General features: G+C 43.0%; 1 protein-coding gene across 6 annotated transcripts in view; it reads left to right on the top strand.

The window, feature by feature from the left end:
• The window catches only part of sash1a (SAM and SH3 domain containing 1a), a 136,710-nt gene that overhangs the window by 94,835 nt on the left and 14,202 nt on the right, over positions 1-27,673 (top strand). For 5 of the 6 annotated variants that reach the window (XM_026340900.1, XM_026340899.1, XM_026340904.1 and 2 more), the window contains exons 2-10: positions 4,777-4,905; positions 12,919-12,969; positions 13,088-13,137; positions 17,654-17,694; positions 17,990-18,079; positions 18,171-18,283; positions 19,613-19,711; positions 24,370-24,505; positions 24,994-25,415. In XM_026340900.1, the coding sequence (XP_026196685.1) occupies positions 4,777-4,905; positions 12,919-12,969; positions 13,088-13,137; positions 17,654-17,694; positions 17,990-18,079; positions 18,171-18,283; positions 19,613-19,711; positions 24,370-24,505; positions 24,994-25,415 (1,131 nt within the window). The remainder of the gene's footprint in view (positions 1-4,776; positions 4,906-12,918; positions 12,970-13,087; positions 13,138-17,653; positions 17,695-17,989; positions 18,080-18,170; positions 18,284-19,612; positions 19,712-24,369; positions 24,506-24,993; positions 25,416-27,673) is intronic. The other variant, XM_026340901.1, reaches the window with a different exon arrangement.

Raw genomic sequence — 27,673 nt, 5'->3', positions numbered from 1 at the left:
CTTCCCTGTGGGAAATCCCTCTCAGTTCGAAGAAATTTGTGACGTTTCACTCAGTTCATTTAAGTTATAATATGATTATGTAGTAAATGGTGTTCCATCTCTATACCTAAGGATTGAATATTGATCTCATGATTATAAGTTGAGTCTAGAAAACATACATTCATGGTTAGATGAGGTGACCATGGCTTCCTGAGGGGCCACTGAAGTTGCAGCATGCAGTCACAAGAAAAAGTATTTGAAAAACCATGAAATTCCAAAAGGTTCACATACTTTTTCTTTCCACTGCACACTCCAGTCTTTTTCAGCCAAACCATGGTTATCTAGACTACTTAGTGTCTTTGCCAATAATGTTCTAACACAGTCTATCATAGCCTAATTTGTGTATTGTTGCCCAGTCCAATACAGCGCACTCCTTTGCTCTCCCTCCCTCCCTCACTGGTTTCATTATTGAGGTCACACAGAGATCTGGCAGGCTTCCTCTGCTGGGACGGCAGAACACTGTTCTGCTCAAGCCACGGATATCCTCAGGAAGCCTTCTAAAAGAGGTGGGCTGTGCCCCCTGCCCTCACCTTCCTCGACAGTCTCCCCACATCGTCATGGTGCTCATGACCAACCGCTACGTCTAGTCAGGCTACTGGCTGGGTTTTATTGACTTTAAGGTATACCATAGTTGGTAGATGTAACATGGCACGGTAACAGCTCTTTCATCCATCTGTCTTCAATTTTTTTCTTTCTCTATCTGGTCTGGTTTCAGTCATCGGTTGGCAGTTCGGTGGTACTAGTGGGTTCATCCAGGAAAAAGATGGAAATGGTCAGACACTTAGTGCTAGGCAAGCTGGAGGAACTGGGTGGAGAAAAGCATTAGTCACTTGTCAATACTTTCATGATGAGTTGTGTGGGCATTGTTGGACAGGAGGTCTCTTGTAAGTTGGTTTTAATCTGTATTTGTGACTCCTCGTGAATCATGACAATTTATTTTGTGGTTGCATCAGATGCAGAACTCTATTGTAAGATGTTGTCATTGTTTCCTAACCTAAGAGAATCATTTAATGCCATATGCTGCCATTCAGCCAGTTTGTAAGAGCCCCAGTGCGATGGACAGCCCTGGGAGGAATCTAAGCCTGAAGGACAGACCAGAACAAACATGTTGGGCCCAATGGATAGTGGAATGTCTTTATCTACAGTTAAAATGAACAAGAACATTGTTTGAGATTTTCTCCTCCAAGAGGACCAGTGGTTGTGATAGATCCCAGATTCAAATTCCTTTTTCTTTGACACATGTTGCAACATCTAAAATAATGTGAAATATGTGTAATTGATTGAGAGATTAGCCGTACACCTTGGCAGTGATTTCTAAGCATTTAAGGAGACTAGTTATCAGTGCCTTGCATGCTGTCTGTGGGATTTTAAATTCATTTTTCACTTCTCTTTTTAAGACAATGCTCGCTGCACAGTCATAGTAATCTGAGGTTTTAAAATGACAGAAGAGCTGATCAACAGATTCAGTATACTGTATTTAACAAAATGGAAAAGTGAACACTGCAAATCCTTTCAGTATAAATGTTAAATTGCAGTTCTCAGGAAAACATCTCACTAGATTAACTCCAGAAAGAAAAGGAAAAAAATGAAAATATATTGGCACAGAGTTTAACTCCACTACTTTCACATTAGAGTAAAAACACAAGAAAAAAGACAATGACACCACTTCACTATAAGTTAAAACACAGTTACCTTTTAATGATCTGATCATGTCTTCAATTCTGCTCACATAATATTTGTGTATGAGATATTTCATAATTGTTCTGTCACCGTTCCTCCATTGGAACCCCAGTGATGCTCTCAGTAAGACGCTTGAATGCACCGTGGACTGAAGTGTGTGTGCATCATCAACTAATGTTAACTCATATTGACTAACTGAATGTCTGGAGAGACAAACCCCTGAGTGCCAGAAATGCCAAAGCTTAATTGGTTATGTGAGCAGAGGCTTATACAGTATGTTGAAAATCTGGCATGGATTCTCCTCGCAAGCAATCTCCAGGGAATATTGTGTAAATCACTTGGTAATGCCTCAGTAGCAATCATATCACACATTACTGAAATATTCATCCACTGTGGTGCAATACCAGTAATTTGTGTTTTGATGGTGGAACAACGTGGCAGCCACTAACTCACAGTGATGCCTTTTACACAGATAATCACTTCTCTAAGGGATTTCTACAGTAGTTACGATGCTATTACATTTTCTCTGGACATTTCTGTGTTCTGAGTTGCACAAGCCAGCTCCAGTGAAGTGACATGTAATGCAAATTTAGTTACGTCCGACAAATTCAAGTTGCACATCGTAAGAAACCAGCTTGAAGCATCTTTTACTGTGAATACGCACAAATATCACATCTTTCTTGTTTTAATGTTTGTTTTCTGTGTGACTATTGTTGCTATTGTTCAAGTCAGAATGGGGAGTGGACCTCCTTCACCCCGAGGGTGGAGTAACTATTACATCAGCTGAATCAGGATTAGTTCTTATTGCAAACCATGAAATGTAAGACGCGGTTGTAGCTTTGGTTAATTTATTTTATGAAATGCTTATAAAGGGATATGATAAAATGAGTGACTTTTAGGAATTATTGTAGCTTGATATGGTATCATACATAGACCAGTGGTTTTTAGGTCATCTAATCTGTGGATAAGGATGAAGGGTTTCTCTTCTCAGACTCCAGATGTTTTATCCTTCTCTTACCCCACAGCTGCTCTAGGCAGTAGCCCACAAATCACCCTACCCTGCCCAGCCTCCACCCCACCCCCCAACCCACATTTCTGAACTAAATTTGTGGACTCGCCATCAGATCCCTTTATGCTCTTCCACCTCTACTCCCACATTGACCAGTTGTCTTTAAAATGTCAACCAGAGACTGGAGAATTGGAGGAATCTGTTGTCTGTGCACATAAATGTTTGCACACACGTTGCTGTGTGGAGTCACATACACATCTATGGGAACGCATACACCTTTACCTGTCAATAGCTGAGCATTGCATTAAAGGTTCCTGTTGAAATTTGAGGCAGGAAAATGAGCAAACTTGTTGAAGTAATTTCTGCTGCAATGGTCCAACTAATCAATCACTGTTAACATGAACTGGGGGAGCCCTCCGTATGTCAAGAATGGTGAAATCTCAGGACACAGTTTGCTCTTATCTTGTGGATGTGGCAGTTACATAAGCACAACTGTGGCATGTACACAGTGATTAGAACATCTTGAGAGTTCAGAAATCAGAGCGTGCTTTCAGCCAGTGCGAGGAATGAAGGGGAAAAGCATGTGTCTGCTCACAGAGTGTTTCCATAGGGAATCTCAGTCATCTCGAACCATATGTCTGGCCAGAACAGGATTTCATCAAGTAATGAGAGTGGGAGGATAGATAACAGCCGGCCAAACTGTGACTTTTGAGGCAGAACTTGTGTTTGTTAGTGATGATTTGGTGTTCGGTTCTCAGTTCTGTTGTTGTTTCATAACTCTCTCACTGAGCAGGGTTGTGTATGACTGGCTTGCCTCTATTTGTTTTGGTCAGATGTTATCGAGACCTCCTGTGCACGCTGCGTGTGTGTGTGTGTGTGTGTGTGTGTGTGTGTGTGCATGCTAATGTGTTTTCTCTCTGACCAGACACTCATCTCTGAAGAAGGCCCTATGCCCGTTTGTGTGTATTTGTATGTGTATAACACTCACACTCACAGTGATCCATTCATTTGTGGCCTGGCATTCAGATAGGGAACCCGGTTAAGAAAGAGAGAGACTGAGAGAGACTGTTCGAACCCTGCACAGTGACTCAATGCTAGCTGTCTGCCTGGCACAGATTAGATCAACACTGTTGAATATTCAGTAGTTTGCCATCATTACCAGAATGGCCTACCTTATAAACATGGCTAGAGATGGAAGCCAGTCTTCTCTGCCACATTGTACACTACATCGTTCATAAAAGTCTAAAGCGCTTAAGGCATCACTGAGTTTTTGAGAAATGTCTTTGGTCTTAGGGAGAAAGGTTAATAAGTGGGCTGGATAACAATATTGACTAAAATCTAGATCATATTTTCTAATGGCAGTCCGTGTTCCAGACCTGAAAAGTTCACTGATGCACAACTTCCTCCCTTAGTCCTAAACACATTTACCAGACAATGACAGGAACTGTGCTGCTCTAAACTACAGCTACTGTGTGTTTGGTTTAGGTTTTAGTAAATGTCTGAGGAGGTAAAGGGCATTCTTGATATGAGCTTCAACAAAGATAAAACGATGCAGGAACAAACCCTGGTTCGACAAAGACACTCACCAAATAAGACTTGATAGGAATCAATAGAAGTCCAAAATACACATGACATTTATGGAGGAGTATTTTTAGGTTTATGTTGGATAAAGTAAGTGAGCAGATTAGTGAATGTGAACCACACATGCCTTTGTTTATTTGTGATTTTACAGTTTTCACTTGTTGGAAGCTGGCTGTGACAGGGGATCTATACAGCTGATTTCTGGGCAAATGGAGCAGATGGACATTAATGTGCTTGTCACTAAATATATTTGATATACTTGTTCGGGCTTTGTCCTTCCCTGAAGCACTAGTGACAAATGTTTCGTGAAAATTTAAATGTAGATTTTGTTTTGTGTGACGTTATTCAGGGTTAGTATAACCGTGCAGCGACAGCATTGTTTTCCTGTAGATTTAGATTATCAGCATTTATTGCTCAGGATGCAGTATTCCACTGGCTAAACCATTCACTTTCTTTCCTGTCTGCAGGATGGTTCTCTGGGAAACATAGATGACCTTGCCCAGGAGTACTCTGAGTACTACAACACCTGCTTCAGTGACGTCAGTGACCGCATGGAGGAGCTACGCAAAAGACGAGTGTCCCAAGAGGTTGACATGGTAAATGCCACCACACATAAATGCACAGCAACAATTTCACCAAAACAGCTGGAAGTTGTTTCTCGCTCTCTATTCGGCCTGCATGCCTTCACATTGCTTTGGGCAATTGATATGTTTCTTTTGCAAATCCAGTACTAATGACCCTAAAAATCCCCCTTTTAAAACGGCCTCATAGCTTTACAGTCTAATTTCCGCGATCTTAGCCAACAACCTGGCAAGGAAAACAGTGACAGAGGGAATATGAATGAGTGCTAGGTTTTAAGACTTTTCCAAAAGGCAGTCCGTCTTTGCTGCATGTGAATGCAGTGGTGTTCTGGTGATCCGAGGGGGACTTTGGGGTGCCCCGTTCACAAGGATGTAGGGTAGTGGGGCACCCCTTTGGTTGCCAAGCTGCAAGCACATTTATAAAGGAATGTTGCTGGTGCTGATCTAGAGGTCCAGGCTCTCACAACACACTACCCAGTGGGTCTGCACACATACAAGAGAAGTGTTATACTTCATAACATCTATATGACCACCAAATAAGTACAAAAATAACCATTTTAGCCAATCACCTTGAAAGTAAAACTTTAATTTCTCTAAATAAATACAGTATAAGCCTATCCTCTGACAAATAAATTCCAGGTTCTCAAAATGGTCTCTGCTTTTGAGGGCAGCAGTGTGGTTTTGCTTGAGTTGATACAGGTGCCTTAGATGGATACCTGATTTAATGTGTTCTTTCTTTTAATGAAGATCGTGTTGATACAGCTTTCATGAGGTGGATAGATGAGAGTCATACATACTGTAGGTACTTTTCGAATCTGATCATAGGTTAATTGTTCTCCCTATGTGTATCAATGGGCTTTGACCTACCTTATCCCATCATGTGATTTTTACAGTAATAACAAATGTGATTGTTTGGGAAGGTCTCACTCTGAGGAGATAAAACAGGGGAAGTGGAAGCAATCAGAGCAGATTTTAAAGTCTGTGTAGAAGTACAGAGGAAAAGCGCTGACTGGGCTCCGAGCCTGAAAATCAGCGCAGGAGGAGGATAAGGATGTGAACAGGGGAAGACGAAGGGAGGAGGATGAGGGGAATGAAGCGGGGGAGTGGGGAATGTGAGAGCCTGCAGCTGTCCCACCACTCGGCAAAGTTTGGCAGCAATATATAGGAGAAGTGAAGAAAAAAAAAAACATGAAGAAAGGAGTATGGGTCAGACAACACCTTATTGAGAGGTCTCAAAAGCACACTAACAACCCACGCTGTATGGATTGAACTTTGCCTTGAATTTTGGTACAGTCCTTTTCTAAAATTAGGTTTGGGGAATATTCAAGTCTAGAGCGGCTTTTGTCTCTGCAAAGCTTCCAAGAACAGAATTCCCCCTTCTAGGTGATATTGATGGCCAGCTTTCTTTTCACCTTCCTTTTGCCACTGCATCGGTCACATTTAGAATCTGAAAGGCTGTGACACAATATCAAAAAGGAAAAAGAAGAAGGAGAAGAGAAAGCAAGAGCAAAGAAGACTGTATACATAGTGAAAACAAGACGCAAGAGGAGAAGAGAGAGGCAAGCGTAGCTCAAGAGGCTTAAGCGCCTTTTAATGTGGGTTTACTGTGTAAATACAGTGCTGTAGAAAAGGTACCATACCAATGTGGGGGGTCTGTGTTGCCCCTCATTTCAGCCACCTGAAGAGGCAGCAGGGTGAGAGGTGGGGTGGTTTCACCCTGTCTGGAGAATAAAGTCTGGGCAGTTGTGTGTTGTTGAGCAGAAGAAAGTCCTTTTCCCCAAGTAAGATGCCCTGTTACCTTCAAGATTAAAGGTCATCTTAAGTATGACCTGTCTGGGTCTTCTCACCCACGCCGCAGAAGGAGACACTGGCCAAGATAAGGGCATTTTGTCAAAGCGATGTGCCCTACAAGACGTTTTCCTACAATATCTTTGTCTAATATCAAAACTTTGCAGTTGCTTTTAGAAAATTCCCACAGAAAAGCCCCATTGTGTGTAGTTAAGCTGTGGTCAGCATGGCGACTAAGAAGAAGCCCCTTTATCTAAGTTTCTGTTCTCCAAAACATTCTGAAGTGTCCAAATCTTTTGTATGGTAAACTTTTGGTTTCTGTTTAGGTTTTTGTCTCTTTTTTAGTTGTTGTTGTTGAGAAATGCTCTTGCAACACTAATGTCTATAACTGTAAGTGCGGAACTTAACATTTGTGTTTGTCTTCACTTGCACAACATGTCCGCCAGCTCTCGAGTGGCCTCTTAGAGTAACAAAGTGATGGCCGTCTCTGTTGTGGTTAAATGCGGACCTCTCCATAGCAGGAGCTGATGATAGAGGCTCTTTAGACATTATCACTACATGCACTTCCTGCCTCGGATCCGCTGGTTTGTTCTGTTGCAAGGACAGAAGGCAGGGGGTTAAATAAACATCCCCTGTTGGGAATAGAACCCCTGGATTAGCACCACTATGCACAGCTTCCCTGCGCCCCTATAGACAACAAGTGTTTGGATAGTTCTCGGTAGCATAAGGATCATTGCTGAAATGACAGGATGTATTGAAAGTGATCAACTACTTCAGCAACAAAATGTGCTGTTCAGAGCAACAACTCAGGCAAAAAGGTTAAAGAGTTCCTTTCAGTAAGGACTCAACACACTCAATATAACATGGTGGAACTTCCTTATGTTGTCTTTTTCATCATCATGTTAACTTGTACAGTCCTTTCAGATCTGCATTTACTTACTGCCTCTTTTGTTGTGTTGCTGTCTGCTCCTTAACAACATTAGAATTGCACCAGGTCTTTTATCTTAGCCTGTAAACGGCCACAGTTGGGTTATGGTTGTCTTACTGAAAACATGCCAGAGCCTAGACATAGAACTACAGGAGGGATTCCAGAGACATTCAGAGATTGGTTGGTGGCCCGGATAATTGGTGTACAGCCAAAGGAGAAAAACTATTTATTATCCTATCTCTGAAACCACACTGATGGAAGCGATGAAGTACATCAAATATAAATCACGATGGATTATTTTTGGAATTTGTGGTTGAAAGGCAGATATTTTATCACATTTCTACATGCTGCAACAAAATAGTTGGACCATAATGAGATATTGCAACAGCGTCCACGGTTACGTCATTTTGAAGTTGTGGGTAAATAGAGAAAATCTAAAGATTAAATGCTTTGATGCTTTGACCAGAATCTCTGTTGTTTGTGTCACTGCTGACTTCTGTTAGCCTCAGGAATGCTCTGTAATGGTTTTCTAAATGGACAGCGCTTGATGTTTGGGATCAAGGCTCAAAAACAGACTTGTTTTGCCATGGGGTGGACACCAGTGTTGTTTATATGCTAAAAGCATAAAGTCAATCAGTTTACTAGGGTTAAAATAAACTGTCTAGGAGAAAGATCAGCTCTGTTATTACTTCTACTGCTTATTAGTTCTGTCTAGAGGTTTTACCTGCAAACGCTTGAATGGTGAAATATGAATAAAACAAAAATACTTTTAATGAATGTTGATATCGCTCTATTTTATAACCATTGTGGAAAACAAGTGAAACATCTGTAGCTGCATTGAATGACACCACTGCAACTCTTTGGAATTTGCAACAACTGCGGTATTTGTCTTGAAATACCAAACAACAAGGATCCACGGGGCTCAGGAATGCCACACACTGTAACCGCAAGCGTCCCTGTGTCCTGCAAAAATGCACGTAGGCAAATAGACTCTCTCTGGAAAGTTCACGTATAGCTGTGTTACTGTGAGTGCTGGTGGGTTTTTTTGTTGTTGTTGTTGTTGTTGTTTCTCGTAAGTGAGTTTAAGCATGCCGTGGCTCCGAGATGACACGATACAGATACGCATTCATCCCTTTTGTGAGATTTTAAAAGCGACGTACGCGCATGTGCGTAGACCGACATATGAGATCTTCCAAACGAGCCGGTTCTGCAGGTTAGCACCATGCCATACTGGTCCCTCAGCTAACGTGTTTTTGGGCTTGCATCAGGCTTTCCAGTTGGTGCCTGTCCCTCCACATTCACAGTGCTACCTAGCCATCTCATTCTTGCCCACCCAGATTTTCTCAACCATGCCAGTTGGCTTACCTCCATCAAGCCACCTGGTGTCTCTAGTTTTGCAGTATTTCTGCCTCTGCGGTGGGCAGTAACTCCGCTGTGGGAACTCGGATGTTGGTGGGCTTTGCAGTCACTCTTATTTAACACTCATCTGTCTTCTGCCCTTTCCCTCTCAATAACACAGTCTGATCCTGTAACAGCAAAGCGGTATTCAGCAGTCATTTTTAGACGAATGATGGAAAGCAATGCGGTAGTTTGCAGGAGGTTTTGATACAGCTGTACACGCAGACGTGTGTGAAATGATTTAATCATTTTAGATGCTATTTATTCCCCTCTTTTTGCACACACCATGATCCTCATTAGCCAGAGCGCTCTTTCACATGCCCCATTACTGCTAAATCACACTTAAGCCATCAAGAGTCTTGAATTCAAATCGCCCTAGCCTGCATATGCACAGATTGAATTTTTATCGACCCTGTGGACATTTTGAAGGAAAACACATGCACATTCCCATGCATACGTGCCAATTTGGGGTAAGTAGGGCAGTATCTCAAGCTGATGCGAGTGAGTTCATGTAGAGGATAGCAGCTCCCCTCTGGGAGTGTGCTGTCAGTTGTAAGGTACGTGCACGCATACACACAGACACATTGATTTAACTTTCCTCTTTCACGTTTGCTTTGCCATTAGCAATGCACAACATGGAGAGTTTACCTTGGGAAGCTTCTACATGCTTTTTTTTTTCTTAACTTCCTGTGCTGTGACACAGTCGTCCCACATATCTGCAGTGAAGGGCAAACGGGATGTTGGTTTGTTTGTTTTTCACTGATCTTCTCCTCGTCTTTTTGCTCTCTCACCCCCTCCTTCCAAGTCAGAGATGGCAAGCACAGACAGGGTGTAAGGAGAAGCTAGAGGAGGAGCAGCAGGAACAGAGAGCTGCTTTGTGGGCTTTATATGTGCTGGTGGAGGCGAGTTGAGTGTGTAGGTGTCCTTGGTTTGGGTATCTCTCTGTGTTTAAGTCTGTGCTGGCCCATATGTGGTCTTGTCGAGAGTATGTGTATTTTTTTCTGTCTGGCCCCTGTCTATTTACCAAGAAAAGAGCTGACAGTGTATTTTAAAATAATTATTACGACTGGTAGGCATGATGCCCATCAGTCACTGCAAGCATTACTAAGCATAACTATGGGTATGGTACCTGTAGTTATCCAGCGGCAAGACTGTCTCTACTCACTGCAGTCCGGCAAAGGCTTCAAAGAGGATCTGATAACAAAAACAGTCCGCCACTACCTTTGTGAAAGTATTCGTGACTGTGCAGGTGGAAGTGGGCACACACTTTGTTCATGGTGCCTCACCTTTTTAATTGTGGGATCTTCTCAGTACACTACATTATTCTGCACAATGCAGTCATTTAAACAGACCTCACTGCCAGAGCTGTGCTTGTTTAAGGGATAGATGTGTTGTTTCTTTGTATGCCATAAGCACTGCCTCTAAAAGAAAGACATACAGTCCAAGCCCAGCTTTTTCTTTCTTGTTCAGCCTTGCAAAGTAATGAGTCAATCCTGTACCTCTGTTCGTCCGGTAAGTGAAGTTTTTATGGCGGTTACCTGCTCTCTGACTTACGGGAATCACCACATGCTTTGGGATGGACAATTTGCTTTGGAGCTCTTGCAAAATAATTTGATTTACTTCCTAAAGAAAATTCCAGACCCATCCCTCTGCCCGTTCGATCACTGTAACAGACAAATGCATGAGTAGACAAATGAGGTAGGAGTGCATGTTGTGCTAAAGTTAACATTAAAGACTAAACTAGCCGGACTGTCTCACTGAAATCTTTAAAGTCTGCCTTGAGTTAATTACTGTTGTGATAAGTGCAAGGTTGAGGTTAATTTTGAGGCTTTTAGCCATCTCAGCACTTTAGGTCTGCTGCTTGTGTGACCTGTAGACTACAGGCTCTTTATGAGCTCTTAGAGGAGGTTATGTCACTTCTGACTAAGTCTTTAAAGTGCTACTGATTCATGGTGAGTGAGGGTGTGGACAGATTGCACTCCCATTTCTAAAGCTCTGTCAAAAAAAGGAAAAAAGGTTAAATTAAAGGTCACTCTGATAAGGAAGTGTGATAGACCAAGCTACTAAGGCATTCTTTAGTCAGCTTCCTCTGACGAGTATCCGACAGTCTAATATCTGGGTGTGGAGATAAGATGATGCACATTTATCAAAAATAACCCCCTTTTCCGATTCCTGCTCTCTGTTTAGGAATCTCCAGATTCTAATAGTCCTATTCTTCGTGGCAGCACCAGGTTCTATTTAATGGTTTTAGGAAGGCAGTCACTTAGCAACCTGGTTTCCTTCACCAATACAAGCTTTTTATTAATTTATTATTTTGTCATATAAAAGTTATCAACAGTCAGTCATTCAAGGGAAAGCTTAATCTTCAAGTTCAGCAACAACTCCACTAAAGCACAGAGAATGAGTTTTATTAATATTTTATTTACATAAAGACTTTTTGCTCCGTTGTAGTTTAATAGGTAGATCCGCCAGATTCATCAAAATCAAAATAGTCATATCAGCATCTGCATCATAAGATGTTTCCAGTAATACTTCTAAATCTGGTAAAAAAAAGGTCAAACAGAAAGCAGAAATGGGAAGTCTTGTTTTTTTTGTTTTCTCTTCTCATAGGGACCTGATGACTTTCAACAAAACCATTATGTTGCCACTTCCTTTAAAATGTCCCAAAATATATGGAACCAAAGAGGTCATCAAAAAGAGCTACCCTCAATATAGTTTTGACTTTTGTCTCTTGGTGACTAACTTCTTCTGTAAGCAATTTCCATGGCCTGTATAGTCTGTAGACACATATTATTCTCAAGCCTGTCACATGTGTACATCACTGTTTTCGCAAAGTGACAGTTTAGTTGTTTTTATTTTGACTCCATACAGTAGCTTAACTGAAGCAGATAATAGGGGCTTGGTTATCATTGGTTACCCTCTAGCCCATGTCAGAAAGATTAAAGGCACGTGGAGAGTGAAGCCACATATTTCTCAGTGTGCAGTGAGCAGAAAGATGACCACTAGAAATGAACAATTTTGACATAATGGTAACCTCTAGGGTTAGAGACGCAGTCCCTGGTCCACGCCTTGGAAATCTGGTCAATACCCTTGAGCACAGCGCTGACCTCATTTGTTTCTGTGGTGCTTAAGAATCCACTGCACATAACTGTAGCAGCACTGGATGAGTTGTAGACAGGTTGTGTCTGTCTGTCTGTTGAAGCATTTGGTTTGAGGCACATCTGTATCTGGAAAAAAGCATGTAGAAGACATCTGCTTTTGACATATTCAAGCGCTGAAGCACTGTCTGTGCAAAAGTCAGTGTGAAAACAGTCCTGACACGGATAGGAGCCCAGCAACATCTTTATATAAGAGAGGTTGAAAATTCAGCTGTTTCCACTGTTTATTATTTTTTTTCTTTAAAGACAGTCATTTGAGCGGTTTTCCATCATTTCATGGACGCAGCTTTACCTAGTTGTCTCCTGCTGTTATTTCATGTGGTCAAATATGTTATGAAAACGTGAGGGAGGTGCATGCAAAATGTCACTAATCACACTGGAATTCATGGGGCAAGTTACATAGGTGCTTTTGTCATATTGTGTACTGTCCGGAAACCTAAGAGTTCACTTATTTGTGCCACCGCCCAGGTTTTCCAGTGTAATTAGAACAAGTATTGCAGGTTAGTATACCTGAGGCATGTCTTGATTTGTTGAGCTATCCATGAGCGGACGGACACGTGCTTGTGTTTTTTTTTTTCACTGATATGTCTGCTTGAGTGCACTGTTGAACATACCATTTGGTGTTTACGTACAGTAGTCAACTCCATATTCAGACCTAAACTTAACTTTCTAGTTTTTCTTTGTGCTCACAGTATTTTCCTATGTTGCTGATACCTAACCGCCTTCCTTTCTTTGTCTCTCTTGTCGTCTTTTCAGGAAAAACAGGACCCAAGCAGCACCTCTCTGCAGCTCCGTAATGAAATCCAGGTAGATAATATGTTAACAAAGCACGCAGAGTAACACCTGTGGCTTTAAAGTGCGAGTATGTGCACACATTTTGGTTAAGAAGTCAGGCTGACATCTGTGTTCTTCTCTGTGTCCTCAGGAATCTCTAGGCTTCAGCAGTGAGGTGTCGACTCCAGAAACCGACAGAAAGTACGTATTTTTTCTTCCTCACTGTAACGTGACCACAGCCAACATGGAACCATCAAGTGTGCTTTTATTGAAATGCCTTTTTTTGCATGTCAAAACAATGTGCAATGTAGCCTTCTTTTGGATTGTGTCAAACTCACACATACAAACACACACCTCTTTAGGTGCAGCTCATCAGATTGATGTATCTCTTATGTGATAGAAGAAAAAAAAAAAAGTTTGATCTTCCCAGAAGAGAAGACAGCTTTTAATAAAAGCTGCAACAGATGAGTCCAAAACAAACTAATTCTCAATATTCATAGACACCACAGATATTGTATGACCCACAGTTGGTCCCCTAAACTCACTCACTCATATCCCCGCTGTGGTTAGAAGAAAACCACTGACTGCTTCCTACTCCTGCTCAGTCCAGCAACCATTCTCTGTTCTCTAGCCGTCCCCGTTTCCTTCCTGCCTTTGTGTCCAGCAGGGGTCAACAAATGATTACCGCAAAGGAGCATGAACGAAAGAGCAGGATGGAACCGGGCATGGGTGCGGTTCCTATTCACTGGTTCCTGTAACACAAAGTCCGTGTGCGTGCACACATTCATTTTTGCACACCAGTGGATTACATATGCATGAAATGTCTCTACCATGGGCTGCCATGAGATCACTGTTATCAACTGCTATACACTCTTAAAGTAATCTGTGTTGGTCAGCAAAACAGCTCTCTACATGCCATGCTGTCGGCCAAAGATAATAAGGTGGCTTTGGATAAAAGCGCCAAATGAGTAAGTGTAAATGTAAAGAGCTTTAGTGCAGAAAGCTGAATGAACAGATTAGTGCAGGAATCGCTAACCTCTCTCACCACCCACAACACCACGTTTGCCAGGACCAAAGGCTAAATAAACCTTATTGACTTAATCTTAGTGACTCAAAATCTCATTTTGATCTGAGTCTTTGTATGTATTTCTGCGTATCACCTCTGTGTGACCCCCAGTGGAATTGTTATGTTCACATGATATCCACGTGCAGCAGAGGAAGCGCATACCACAGACATGATCTCTTCTCCGATGTCTGTATATGTTGCACAGACAAATACTGGGGCTGATGGGAACCAGATGCCAAAGTTCGCATGACGTCTCTCTGCTGTTCGAAAGAGGCCCAGAAAGAGCATATAAGCGCACTGTTCCCTCTCTCCCCCTCCCATCACTGGGTTTTTTTTCTGTCTTCCATGCCTCACATGGTTTTCCCCGTTTTGCATAAACATTCGGACTTGTCTCTGTTAAGTCTTCACCTTGTGCAATATCTCCATGTTCACCCTTCTCTTCACTTCTTTGTCTTTATGTTTCCCTTCTCATAAATTCCCTGTCTGCATGTCTGGTTTGAAAGATGTACGTCTTATTCTGAAGGATTACGTCTCTCTCATCAAACCCCTCAGAAACCTTCTTTTTCTAATCCATTATTCACTACCATCACCCTTTCCTATCATTCCCCTCAGCTCAGTTCTCTATTACATAGCCTATTGTCCACTTTGCAGTCTGGTAAATGTGTGTCAGGTAGAGTGATTTATCATGTGTAGGCCGACTGACAAGCCTCCTCCAGTCCTCTTACTCACAGCCTTACTAGAGGCATGGACACGCATTCACACGCACAGACACGGATACCCCCATCATCACTTTTCTGTGGGACAATAGCACCCAAAGGAGATTACCCAGACTTCATCTCAGAGCTGTGCCACCCCTCTGTCTGTATGTCTCTTTGTTGGCGGGAGGTGGGCACAGCTCCCACAATGCCTGGTATGCATGTGGTGATGACAGAGCACTCGCAAAAAGCTGGAGGGCTCAAACTGGGGACTTCCTGTTTTGGAAGGTGATTGATTGGTGGCTGTTGTTGAACAGGGAACCGGATTATCAGATAAGGTTAACACCACAAGTAAATGGATCTTAATGAAAGCTTATGTGTAGAACAGACAAATTGTTCATTATTAGCTCTCACTGGGTTTGTGAAAAACACATTTAGTAGTACACATGGCACATCCACTAGGGATGCACTCAAATAGAAGTACAGTTTTTTCAACTGGATGTGGTATGGTTTTCTATTTTCCTGCTATATGATATTCTGTCTTCCCCTTCTGTGTGACCTCTGACTTCCTTCATGCCCCTCTAAAGCGGTCATCCCTCTGCTCTTCCTGTGGCCACTGCCACTGTCACCCAGGGTCACTGCCTTTTATTGTCCCCCACTACAACACAGGAGATGACCTCGCTCCAGGTGGACGGCCTTGTAATCACGAGGAAAGAGTCATTATGCGCACATACATGAACGTGCTGTGGTGATTTATGCTGGGTGCTGTAAAAACTGCCAGTAAGAAGCAAACGGGAGACGCACAGCTGTGCGTCCACATTTTACTACGTGCAGGTTTTGTCATCTTTCCTGGACAGCAGCATTGTCACACAGGAGAGGAGCTGTGCAAGACCTGTGATTCATACGATAGCTCCCTATGCACTCATTGCTTAGTCACTTTTTCCCTGATGTTCATTAGTGCATTTCATCTTCTTTGTGATTTTACTCATAGCATAGCTTCATTTGTATTTTACCACTGCACAATGCAGACGTATCATGGAAAGCAACTTTCACCTATGCTGCACAGGTTCAGCCAAGGTTACTAAGATACTGTATTTTATTTTACGTCTTAAGAAGAAAGTTCTTCTTATACTAATGAGATAAAAAGCTTTTAAACGTCCCTCACTCGATTCAGAGCAAAGAGCAAAATTGAAATAGAAAGCCATGCCAGAGATTTAAGGTTAAACCAATTAAGTTGTGAAGCTGCACAATGCCTGGACTGACACGCTCTTTGAAAAACATTCAAGTTCTTCTAAACTATGGGAGTGCATGAATGTGTGTCAGTGCATACATGTGTGTGGCGCATAGGAGGTTAATTTATAGAGCATGGAGGCGGGAGGGGAGCAGCGCTGCCGCTGAAAAGCTTCTATTGAGTGAGTTCTATTAGCACTAGCATTGGCCCTAGCCTATCTGAGAGGGGGATGAGCAGAATGGCAAACCATAGAGGCCTCCATTCAATTAGCATCTCATTAAGTTGCCATGGTAGCCAAGCTTTAAGCTGTGTGAAGATTTCCCATTGCACCTAGAGAGGAATGCCATGTCTGCATGAACATGTGACTATACGCACACGTATGTATGCACATGCAGTCACTGGAGAGCGAAGTGACCCGTTTGTCTTGTTTGGATCCTGTCACAAACACACGCTCGCGCTGCTTCACTTGCAGCCACCTGCCTCTGTGCATGGCTCAACAGCTGCGCGCCCATGTGCAGTTGGCTTAAGATCTACTTGATGGTTCTTTAAGTGCCCGAGCTGGACTTATTTGTCAGGTTAGTCCTCTTAAAACATCCAGAACGTTGCTTTATGAAGCCTCTTACTGTCACTCTCTCTCCTCTCACACACACGCAGGCAAATACACCTGTAGGGCAGCATTTATAATCCGTTCTGTGACGTTATATCTATATATATATATATATGTCTATATCCCTTTATTCAAACCATCCAGGCCAATCTTAAAACAAAGTCTCTCTCTTTCTGTGAAGTTTTCAACAGCTACTTTGAACACAAACCGCTGAGGCTCAACCCCCTCCTCCTCCTCCATTAAAAAAAAAAAAAAAAAAAAAAGTGGACAGAAATAGATTGCCATTGATGTGGTTTGTCATATTCTCCAGAACAAGGGATGTTCTGGAGATGTGAAGGGAGGGGCATGTCTAACATGCAGCTAGACTACAGTGGAAAGAAGTTAGTGGGGCAAAAATGGGGTGAGGCCTCTCGATTGGAAGCTGAGTCCGGTTCAAGTGTCTCAACAAGCCTTCAAATTGTTAGAGACATCTAAAGGTTTTGTTTTTACTCAGTTATTTTCCATCTCTTGCTCTCTTATGCCCCCCCCCCCCCCCCCCCCCCCACCCCTCTCTCCCTGTCTCTCTCCCTTTCGCGCTCTCTCTCTCTTCTCTTGCTCATGCCTCTGTCTTCCTCGTGACTGTCTGTCTGTCCTGTGGAGGGAAGTGGAAACACAAACAGACTCTGCCCTGTGGTTTCTCCTCCTTCCATCTCCAGCTCTATCTGTTGTCTTCCCTAGTTCCACACTTTCCTTCTCCGTTCTGCTCTACTCACTTCAAGGTGGTTCTCCACTCTTTTTCTTCACCATGTTGGCCGTGCTCCTTTCTTTACTGCTACCTAAGCTCATTGTATTACCACCATTTTCATTGTCTACACCCTCTCCTCTGCACCACCTTCCCTCCACCTTCTGCCTCTTTAGCCTCAGGAGCCTGTTTTGCCATCACTTAAGTGTCACCACTGGCCCCAAGTGGCGGATGAACAAAACTACAGCTCCACTGCCAAAAACTGCAGTTGTGCTAAAACCCAGTTAATGTGCTTTGAAAGGCTGTGGTCAACAGAGAACAGAGACCTTATGATAATGTGTGAATCAGATTTTCTCTCATGTTGACTGTTCATTCTTTAATTATCTTTCCTTCTTAGAATGCCTCTGCACAAGTCCAGCTCTGAAGACGGATCTGGAGGTAAAGTGAAATGCAATTTCATGTGTGTCTTCCAAGGTCTAAATGTGTCCTATAAGATTAGGTTTAACAATTTCTAGTCCCTAGGTTGAGATTAAATGATGACAATAGTTAGACAGACACGTTTGCATAGAGGTCATACAGAGAATGGTTTACACATGTACCAATATGTAACACACTAACCGAATCTTACGCTGGCTTATCAGTGTGTCCTTGTTTCTCAATGCAAAAAGGCTCCAGCTACAGTGTGTAGAAATCTGTGTGCTTCTCCCTAATGTGACCGATCCTTCCTTATTAGGCAAATGGGACAATAAGAAGAAGAACAAATCTTTTTGGCAGAACTTCCGCAAGTCTCAGCACAAACCCGTCATGCGACAGACTTCCAAAGGTTTGTGTGCGTTGCAGTTTATCAGCTTTACTAAAAACAAAGATATCACTTTATGAATGACTGTCCGCTTTTTGGTTTTTCACTACATTAGGAGAGGACATTGGCTACGTGGCCAGCGAGATTACCATGAGCGATGAAGAGCGAATTCAGCTGATGATGATGGTGAAAGAGAAGATGATCACCGTGGAGGAAGCTCTGGCTCGGGTAGGAAGCTCCACCAACTTCCTGCCTCATCTGTTGTGTCTTGCCTCTCAGTCCCCACCCGACACCTCCCCTCAGGACTACCAATTCATCTCTCAGATCCCCTTACCTCCTCCTGGTGTAGTTTCCAGCCTTCCCACCACATAGCGCTGGCTTACTAAAACGACTTACTCATACTAACCTCTACAAAACCCCACATTTTAACCCTGTGTTGCCCTCTTTACTTACATACACACAACACTCTCTCTCACACACACACACACACACACACACACACACACACACACACACACACACACACACACACACACACACACACACACACACACACACACAAGACTCCAGACCAGAGGTTCAGGAGTCTGGGTACTTTAGGGTGTGAACTCTTCTGGTGTGTGTGGGTGTGCTGCTCAGTTCATAATTGCCGGGTTGCGGTTGTAGTAACTCAATGGCCCCATCTGTTGTGGGGGTGCTCTGGTGCACTGTGGTTTTTCTCTCTAGGTGGACATGGTGGATGATTCTTTGGCTTTCCTTTTCTTTTTGATCAGACTTTCAATACATCTCTGTATTATTTACCTACTTCTTTCTCCATTTTGCCTCCTTTCTTTATGCCTGTCACCTTTTATAATGTGGGTAGCATGACTGCCCACCAGCATCCGAGCGCTGGATTTTTCTCCACAAGGCAGATGTTAATTGTCAGAACTTTGATTTTCTGTCAGCCAGTAACTTGATCTCAGCTTCTCTCTGTAGTGACTGACACGCAGTCAAACCAATCAGTCACCCTGTTGGATAGATTTGTTGACTTGTCGTGTGTAGTCATGTACTGTATGTGTTCTTTGTATCACTGTTCAACATCATCTTATTGGTTTATTTGTCAGTTACAGCTGTGTGTAATATGTGTCCAGGGATGTAGTGGCATATAAATCCAGTAAAATACAATCTGACTTTTTATTTTAACTTTATAATTAGAAAGATTTATGTCTGCTCAGTATGGCAAACATACATATTTCATGACGACATAAATTTATATTATTTATAGTAATATAATATAAATGTAATGCTTTACTTAATTAATAATAACCTTTACCTTTGTGGTTGCTTGCCTGATTATCACCAACTACAGGCCACATTGTACACCTTCATTACAGTATTTACCACTACATCACTGGTTGAGTCCTCCTGTCTGTGTGTGTGCTTGTCTTTCTGTACACATGCACACTGTTAATATCCATCAGTGGTCTCTGTCAGTGGAGCTATTAAGCATGCAGGGTGAGAGTGAGTGTCCCCACCCTTTTTCCTCTGTCTCTCTCTAAACTCTTCTTCTCCACGTAGCTGAAGGAGTATGAGCGCAGCAGACAGTCCAGCAGTACTGACACTGCAGAGTGGACTGAAGGATCTGCACCCACTCTTAACCAGTCCTCAAACTGCAACGTAAGTACACCCCCAACCCCGTAACCTCAGCATCCCGAAACCTGCGTCTTGTTGTACCTGCTCTCACCTTTACAGTTTGATTCAGCCGAAGATGCTGTGATGGAGAACAGTGATTTTTGTTTTTATGGTTGTGTGTGTTCATCCAGATGTAAATAATGTCTGCTCCATTCGTTTTCCAACCTTCATTCGAGATTCAAAGAACTCCCCTTTTTAATATATTTGTGTCAGAAGTGCCACAACATAAACCACCTTTAACTCAACTTGTATCCTGCCTTCCTCCCTTTCATTCTTCCATTTGTCTCCCCTTCTCTCTGCTCTTCATTCCTTGGCCAAACTACAGTATATTTGCCTTTACACATACATTCTCTCCACCATGTCACGTATAACCTAATACTATAGATATGTTCTTTATGAGTGAAGTATGGGGTTGTGGTCATGAATCTATGATGGTACAGTGTGTATGCGATATGTAGCAGGTCCTCGGGTTAATTGTGCCACGAATCTCATTTGAAATTTGCCCAACAAAGTCATAATTAGCTGCCATAGCAAGGAAATTGTCTTATGGAAATTTAGGTCAGATCTATTTCTGTCAGTCAGTTGCAAATGTAAATTGCAAAAACCCAAGTGGAGGATTTGTCAGCTGTTATCCTTGGAGAGAACGTCCCTAAACCTGCCCGTCACCTCGTCAGTGAGTCGAGGCCTTTGAGGATACTTCACGTATCTGCAGCTCAGACAATCATATCCTGTTGGATCTAGTTTGCTTTCACTTGTGTGTTTGTTTATACTTGTGTTTTTCTTCTTTTTTTTTTAAAGTAATAGTAGACTAGCTCTGATGCTGATTTAAAGTGGTCACTGGGTTTTTTCATTATTAGTTACTTCATGGGACTATATGTTGACAGCATGTGGCCAGGCAGTCCGGCATACTGACCCACAATTTCCAAAACAGTCTCTTATGTCATCTCTGTTCTTATTTTCTAGCACAAGACAGCAACTAAATGTATGACAAGTTGAGCCTACAGCTTTCAGACAGATGTGCTTAGATCTTGGCTAGGGCTGTTTTTCCAAAATCAAATTTCTTTTAAGTGGATGAATATGCTTTCATGACAGAAATGCTTGACTTTTTCACTAGCTCCCCCCCATGACTCTTCAGTGTATGGAAGTCGTTTAGAGTTTGCATTCATGAACACAAGGCATCTTATTCACGTTCCTGTTTTTTACTTAAAGTGAATCGGTTGATTCATGAATAAAATCTTATGCAAAATAGTTTTCTCACATCATCAAGGGTCTCTATTAAATTCTTCCTCTTGGTAATGATTGATGATTTCCTTCCATATGAAAAATAGGTTAATTATGCCACACATAGCCTCAGCTCAAGCTCGGTCTCCTGTCTGGCTCTTTGATGTGGGTGTGTGAATTGTGCATGAGTTTGCTAATCATCTTATCAGTCTGTTAACACTTGCATTGCCCCCTTGGCTGCCAGCTGCTCACTTCCTGCGGGAAGAAGATTGATAAATTATAGTGGGAGGGGGGGATAGAGGGGAAGGGGGTACAGACAAGGGAGAGGATGCAAAGTTACTGAAGAAGTATTGTGTAGAGGAACACCCAGTCTGTCTCTGGAGACCGTGAACAAATGCAAGTGCTGGAGGCAGAGAAGAAGCAAGGGAGAGGGAGAGTGAAGATAAAGACTTTGCTCTCAGCCCGAGGGCCAGAAAAGCGGGGGAGTTCAGTATCTCCCCATGCCCCGACTTCCAAAATTGGCCACTTCAGGAAATATTTCTACTCTGCTAGGGCCTCCTTTGGTGTCATGTACTGCCCCTCATCCCTCAAAGGGAATTAGGTCAATCCCAAATCCAACGGTTTGGGTGTGTTTGTTTTTGTGTGCCTGTATGTCTTATTCAGACATGTTCACATACAGTATGCAGTCCAGTTAGAACTCTGTAGCTACACTGTGCCTTTCTCTGATGAAGACTTTCTCCGGTCTGTCTTCACCCGGCGACTGGAGCGCACATTCCAGGATTGGCCATTAGTGTTGTGGGGGCCAAGGCAGGGTCAGAAGGGGCTCAAATGCTGGGATTGTTCTCCATGCACAACACGCCTTTTCTCTGCTAGCTACGCGGCACGGCAGTTCCAAACAGTCCCTCATTCCTCCAAGCGGAATTCACTAACAGGCTGCGTCTCTATCTGCCAGCATGTGCACAGGGGCAGAGATATTATTTTGGATCATGCATGCGTGAGTATGTGGTCAGTGTGCTTTGGATTTACTGGATGCGCTCTTGCTAACCCTTTTTAACGGAAACACAGGAAGGGGCACCCTTCTTTTTTTCCATGTTTTTTTGCTTTTTTATTAATGAGGTGGTAAGTCTTAAGGCACATCCACGCACTTAACAGAGTTTGTTTTTAGATCGTCTTGTTCGGCCTTTTGTGGTAATGGGAAAGGAAAGCTTTTGGTGTTCACCCCAAAGATGTTGGTTTCTTGTTTTCTAAGTCTTAAGTATATCTTCCAAGTTGTGGGAAGTATTCTCAAAGAAGTTTGTGAAGCGAAATTGCAGCTATGGTGGTGGAATTATTGCTTTGACCTTGTTTTCGATGGCGGCCTTTCATCCCTGCTTGATTCATGGCCTCGTATGTTTTGCCTTTTTTCTGTATGTGTCTTTCTTTCCCTGTTTATCTAGTCATTTGCATGGATAGCATACCTCCGGGCTAGAGAAGGACTTATATATCATTGTCATGGTTTTACCATCTCCTGTTCTCCTTCTGTGACAAACAGAAAAGAATAAATCATGTGGGTTAACTACAAAATCACTAAGGCGGTTGTACCCCAGTAAGCTATCCCCACAATTTCTTTACACTTCATCATAGTTATTTAGTGGAAAAAGGATCTGGGAGTACACTCCGGTCCCATCTCGTGGTGCGCTCACTCATCTCACCGTGTCTCTCTTCCGTCCCATTTATGAATTCTTTTGGACACTGACTTGTTGTTGCGCTATATTGTCTGAAGCTGATACTCTCAAGCATCGTCCAGAGAAAATGGAAAGTTGAAGGAAGCACCACGGCAGCCAGAATTGTGTGGTTCCATTGAGGGATTGTCAAAGAGATTTGGACTGAGCGACAGTAAAGTTATGGGGTTTTGGAGCCTGTTTCTGTGGTTTGTCAGAGGCCAAATGAATGACTATACCCCAGTTCTGGTCTGCTGGACTGTCATGACACATGACCTAAAATGTGATCATGTACCTCCTAAAGCGGTGAGGTGATGGTAAAGTGAGGCACGTTTGGTAGATTGAACTAGCCCGGTGCCACACTGATTGATGTGTTGTTTCGTTTTTCCATATAGGCAGTTATTCGTAGCGTTCGTGCCTCTCGCATTTCTGCCAGAATCAAATGGTCATGATGTTGTTTTAGTGGTGTGATTCCATTAAGGATTTGTGGACGGTGTCAGATCGGTTTGCTTCAACCAAGCCACAGTTGTTAACATCATCCCTACTGTATTTCAGCATCCTCGGAGCCAGGCCTGTGGTCTAAACCTAGCAACGGCGAGAAAGCCGTTTCCTGCTTGCTCGCTTTAGAGCTGCAAGGGAAGACTGCATTAATGAGACTGAGCTATGCCCACTTGGTTTTGTCTAGTGTTGCATATGTCATGCATGCCTGTGTGTGTGCCTATGCAAGCGATGCAGTGATCCTCGACGGTGGATCTGGCAGCGTGTGACCAGAGAGGTTATGTTGCTGTGGAAACCAGTGGCAAACAGAAACAAATGAAGTTGTTGGAGCTCAGTGATAATAGGGGTGGTTTCTGCCAGACAATCTTTACCCAAGTACTCAGCTCATCACCATCATTACGTTGAGGCCTCAGCAAGAATGTGCATACACACATACAGCACGGGGAGTTTCCCGTGTGTGTGTGTGTGTGTGTGTGTACTGTACGTCTGTGGATGCTCATTGGGTAGTGCACAGCTCAGTGTGTATGTGTGTGAGAGTAATGAAGCTGTTTGTGACTTTGCCATTCTGTCTTTTTTTTTCCACTCCACTACCACTGCAGAGTTTAAATGCAGCAGAAACACAAGGATGCTGACACCCATAATACACAACCAGCGTCCTTCCATTTCCTCTGGAGGCAACAGAAAAACACCAGATAGAGTCAATCAGTAATACTGATTCATTGCATCACTCAGTTGTGCCCATTTGTTTGAAGTACCGTGTCATCTGGTCCATTATTTCAGTGCATTTCTTCTGTGTTTACTATAAATATGAATTTCACACAATGCAATTTGCCAGTGTCTCTCCAGTGCTCCATTTCTCACCTCACTAACTATGAGTCCATCCTAAACAATGCTCACATTTGTTGCATCCACAAAATATCGGTATTAAATCTATAAATCTATTTCTAAAGATGTTTTATTCTCATTATTTTTTCATATTTAATCTGTTCAAAACAAAACCACACTTGTGTTACAGCTTGTCTTATCAAATATTTTCTGTTTTTTGCTTTCAGCAGCATCTTTTTGTGTGTGTGTGTGTGTGTGTGTGTGTGTGTGTGTGTGTGTGTGTGTGTGTGTGTGTGTGTGTGTGTGTGTGTGTGTGTGTGTGTGTGTGTTAGAGGACGTTTGACTGTCTGTTCCTTTTATTATATCATCCCTCCCTCTTTCTCTCTCTCTCCCCCCCAGTCCCGTGAACAGTCAGACGATGAGCAATCAGAGGACTCTGTGAAGTTCAAACGGCTTCACAAACTGGTTAATTCAACACGCCGGGTCAGGAAGAAACTCATCAAGGTGGAAGAGGGAAAGAAACATGGCTCTGAAGGTTTGCAACTACTCAGTGATGAATTACTTTGATTTCTTTTCTATTTATCCTACATGTCAGCGTTTGTTTGTATCAGTCAGTTAACGTTTTGGCTGTTCCATTGTTTTTATACTTTATATAAACACCACACATACACTGAATACAACTGTGTTACTTGTATGTATTTTATGTTGAAAATCTGTTCTATCCAAATTTGAGCCACTGGTTCTTACTGAAGTAAAATGAGTTGAATCACACTAAAGGTTGTATTCCCATCTATGGGTTATTGGAAATTAGGAACTTGTGTTAGAAGGGAGGATTTTTTGCCAGCATATTACATTCTCATCTGTCATGGGTTTTGCCTGACACTCAGACTTTAAGAATGTGTTTTGAAATGTTTGCTGGCTAGCTGTGGTCTAGAAAACCACAAATGGGTCATGAGACTGCACAGAATCTGATGTCTAAGTTTTTCTGAGTAGCAAACTAACTGATGCTGCTGACTTCCTCAGATTTTCTGACTCTGGAAGCCGCTCCCACCTGTGAGGACAACACAGCTCTGTATACGGGGGTCCTGAAGAAGCCTCCTTTACCCCAGGAGACCTCTCTGCCTTCGCTCACCCAAGATCAACTCTCGCTGGATGGAGACACAGACAGTCTGACCACATCACCCTCCTCCAGCAGCCTGGACACCTGGTCTGGGCACAAGCTGGTCAAAACTTTTAGCAAGTCTTCCAGCACCCACGGCCTCATCCGACCGCCCAAGAGAACGCCAGTTGGCTCTGGGGGCCTGGGAGGCTCCATCTCCGCCGTTGGAGGCAGCGGTTCTTCATTCTCAGAGTTGGATGGCTGTGGATTGGATGACGAGGGGAAACTGTCACGCTCCACAACCGACGGCGAGATGCGGAAGGCCCTGAGCTCCATCTCCCATGGGGTAAGTAACAACGAGGCTCTCTATGCCTTCTATGGCCTCACCAAACCTCGTCCTAAACCCCAAGCCCAGTCTCGCCTCCTCATCTCCCTGGATGACAGTAAAGAGGGCAGCCCCATACACCAACCTGCCCAGCGACACCTGGGCAGCTGGACGCACCGGAAACCTGACCCCAACTACGCTTACTCCACTAAGCACCTGCTGTACCAACGTGCACGCAATGCCAAGTCCCCTGTCTCCCCTCTGTCTGTCACCCCCTCCTCCCCTGCACGCTGTGATGTAGCCAAATCAAAGGGTTTTGGAAGCGGGGGAGGTGGCTGGGTGTTCCCCTCTCGCAGGCTGCGTGGTCGAACAGCAGTCAGTGAGCTCAACATCACCTATGTGGTGGAACGGAGCCTGTACGGTCACCTCAACTGGGCCCAGCTGGTCCGCCCAGTTACCCTCAGCCGCGCTGAGCGCCGCTGTCTATTGGAGGAGGACCGCGAGGCAGACAGGAAGTGGGCGGCCAGTGTGGACCGCTGCACCAAGCGTGTGCTCTTGCGCATCCAGCAGAAGTCTGTGAGTTTTGGACCGTGAGGTTTAAATCGACCGCCTCGTGTGGGAGGGAGTCATTGTACTTCAAAGTTGCAGAATAGCAGAGAGGTTTTAGTGAAAGGTGCAGAAAACACACACACACACTCACACACAAATGAGACATAACAGGTCAAATGTCTTCAACTCATTTATTAAATACATAAAGAAAGAAAATCCAAAGTGTTCATGTATTGAAGACATATCGATCACAGAGCCAAATGCCCTTAGAAGAACATCATCTTCTTTGACCTTTAAGTGAACGCCTTTGACTTCGAGCCTTTCCTTGCAGCTGAATATAAAATGATTATGGAATGTGTCGTGCCCCACTTAGAGGTTAACTTACTGCAGTGGTTTTGTAAGTGCCTTTACTAAATGTCATGTCTCTGAAGAACACTTGCACGGTCACACAGATCCCTGTGGACAGAGGAAATGTTGAACAAGCTCGGGGCTGCTCATCCTTAGAATTACACAGCACTTAGCCTCAGAGACTTACTCAGTGGACGTCCTGATTAAGTCGACTTCAGCGGCTGAAGTTCCTTTACATTAACCCCCTTTCAGATTGATTTTGTGTGAGCATAGAAGACGCGTTAATGGCCATCTTTGAAATGTTAATCAGCGTGTAAAGGGTCTGGTTGCACTGCAGATACCTTACTTGTTCTCCACACATGACAAACGTAGTGACAAATAGCCTGGGTGTTGATATAGAGAAGCTATCCTGCAGCTTTGAGGGTACTTGAATCCTATCGTGTTCTAGTGAAATCACCGGAGGTCGTTCTCATCCAAAAACTCTCTGAATCCACTTTTTTCTGTTGTTGCTTTTTGTCTCCTTTTTTGGCCTGTGCCTCTATAGTTGCAGATGTGATGTTTTTTTTGTTGTTTTTCTTTCTTTATAATTATCTTCAAGGGACTTTTTAATTTTTTTTTTCCCTGGGTGCATGTCCATTTCATCGAACATTGCCATCACATTCCTTTTTGGACGTCTCTTCAAACATGTTTGTTCTGCAAAACGCGTTTGTGGAAATGGAACCACAGGACATCTAATATAAAAACTATTATTGGATTTTCTTCATCTACGGTTTGTGGGAGTTTAGTATAGTAGTGTAGCAGAGCAGAAATACCATCAAGTGCCTCAACTTGAAGTTGAGTTGTTTTTGTTTTTTTCTTGCCTCTACATGTTTGTTTGACCAAGTGCAGAGTCTGTGGAGGATTCAAAAAGGCAAATCCAGTTTAGTGATAATATCCTGGATCCTCTTATTGCTCTCATAATTCCCTCTTGTGTCTGCCCCTTATCTTGCTGTTGATAAGGATAACGTCACTTGTTGGCTCTAAGTAACCAGCATATATGTTGTACATGTTTGCATACAGTATTAACCCTAGTTTTACAATTCTCATAACTGATCATTAGATAAATCGCATTAGGTTGAAATGCAATGTAAAAATGCATTATTTGTTTTAGACTGACCACTTCAAGAAAGTTTTAAAGCACATGAGCAACTTGTTGGACCTGACTGTATGCGCTCCACAGCCAATTTACTAGTTCATTTGCCTAGAACCATGAGGCAACTTGCAATTTTAAAGAGGAGCTCTTGCAGCACTTAGTGTTACATCATGTCTATTGGCTGTCCACAGTCCCACATGACATCATACCCCCACTTATATGCAAACCATATACCCATGTACATTAATCA

Source organism: Anabas testudineus, chromosome 24 (genome assembly GCF_900324465.2).
Source record: "Anabas testudineus chromosome 24, fAnaTes1.2, whole genome shotgun sequence".
Lineage (NCBI taxonomy): Eukaryota > Metazoa > Chordata > Actinopteri > Anabantiformes > Anabantidae > Anabas > Anabas testudineus.
This window is presented reverse-complemented; position numbering and strand designations above follow the sequence as displayed.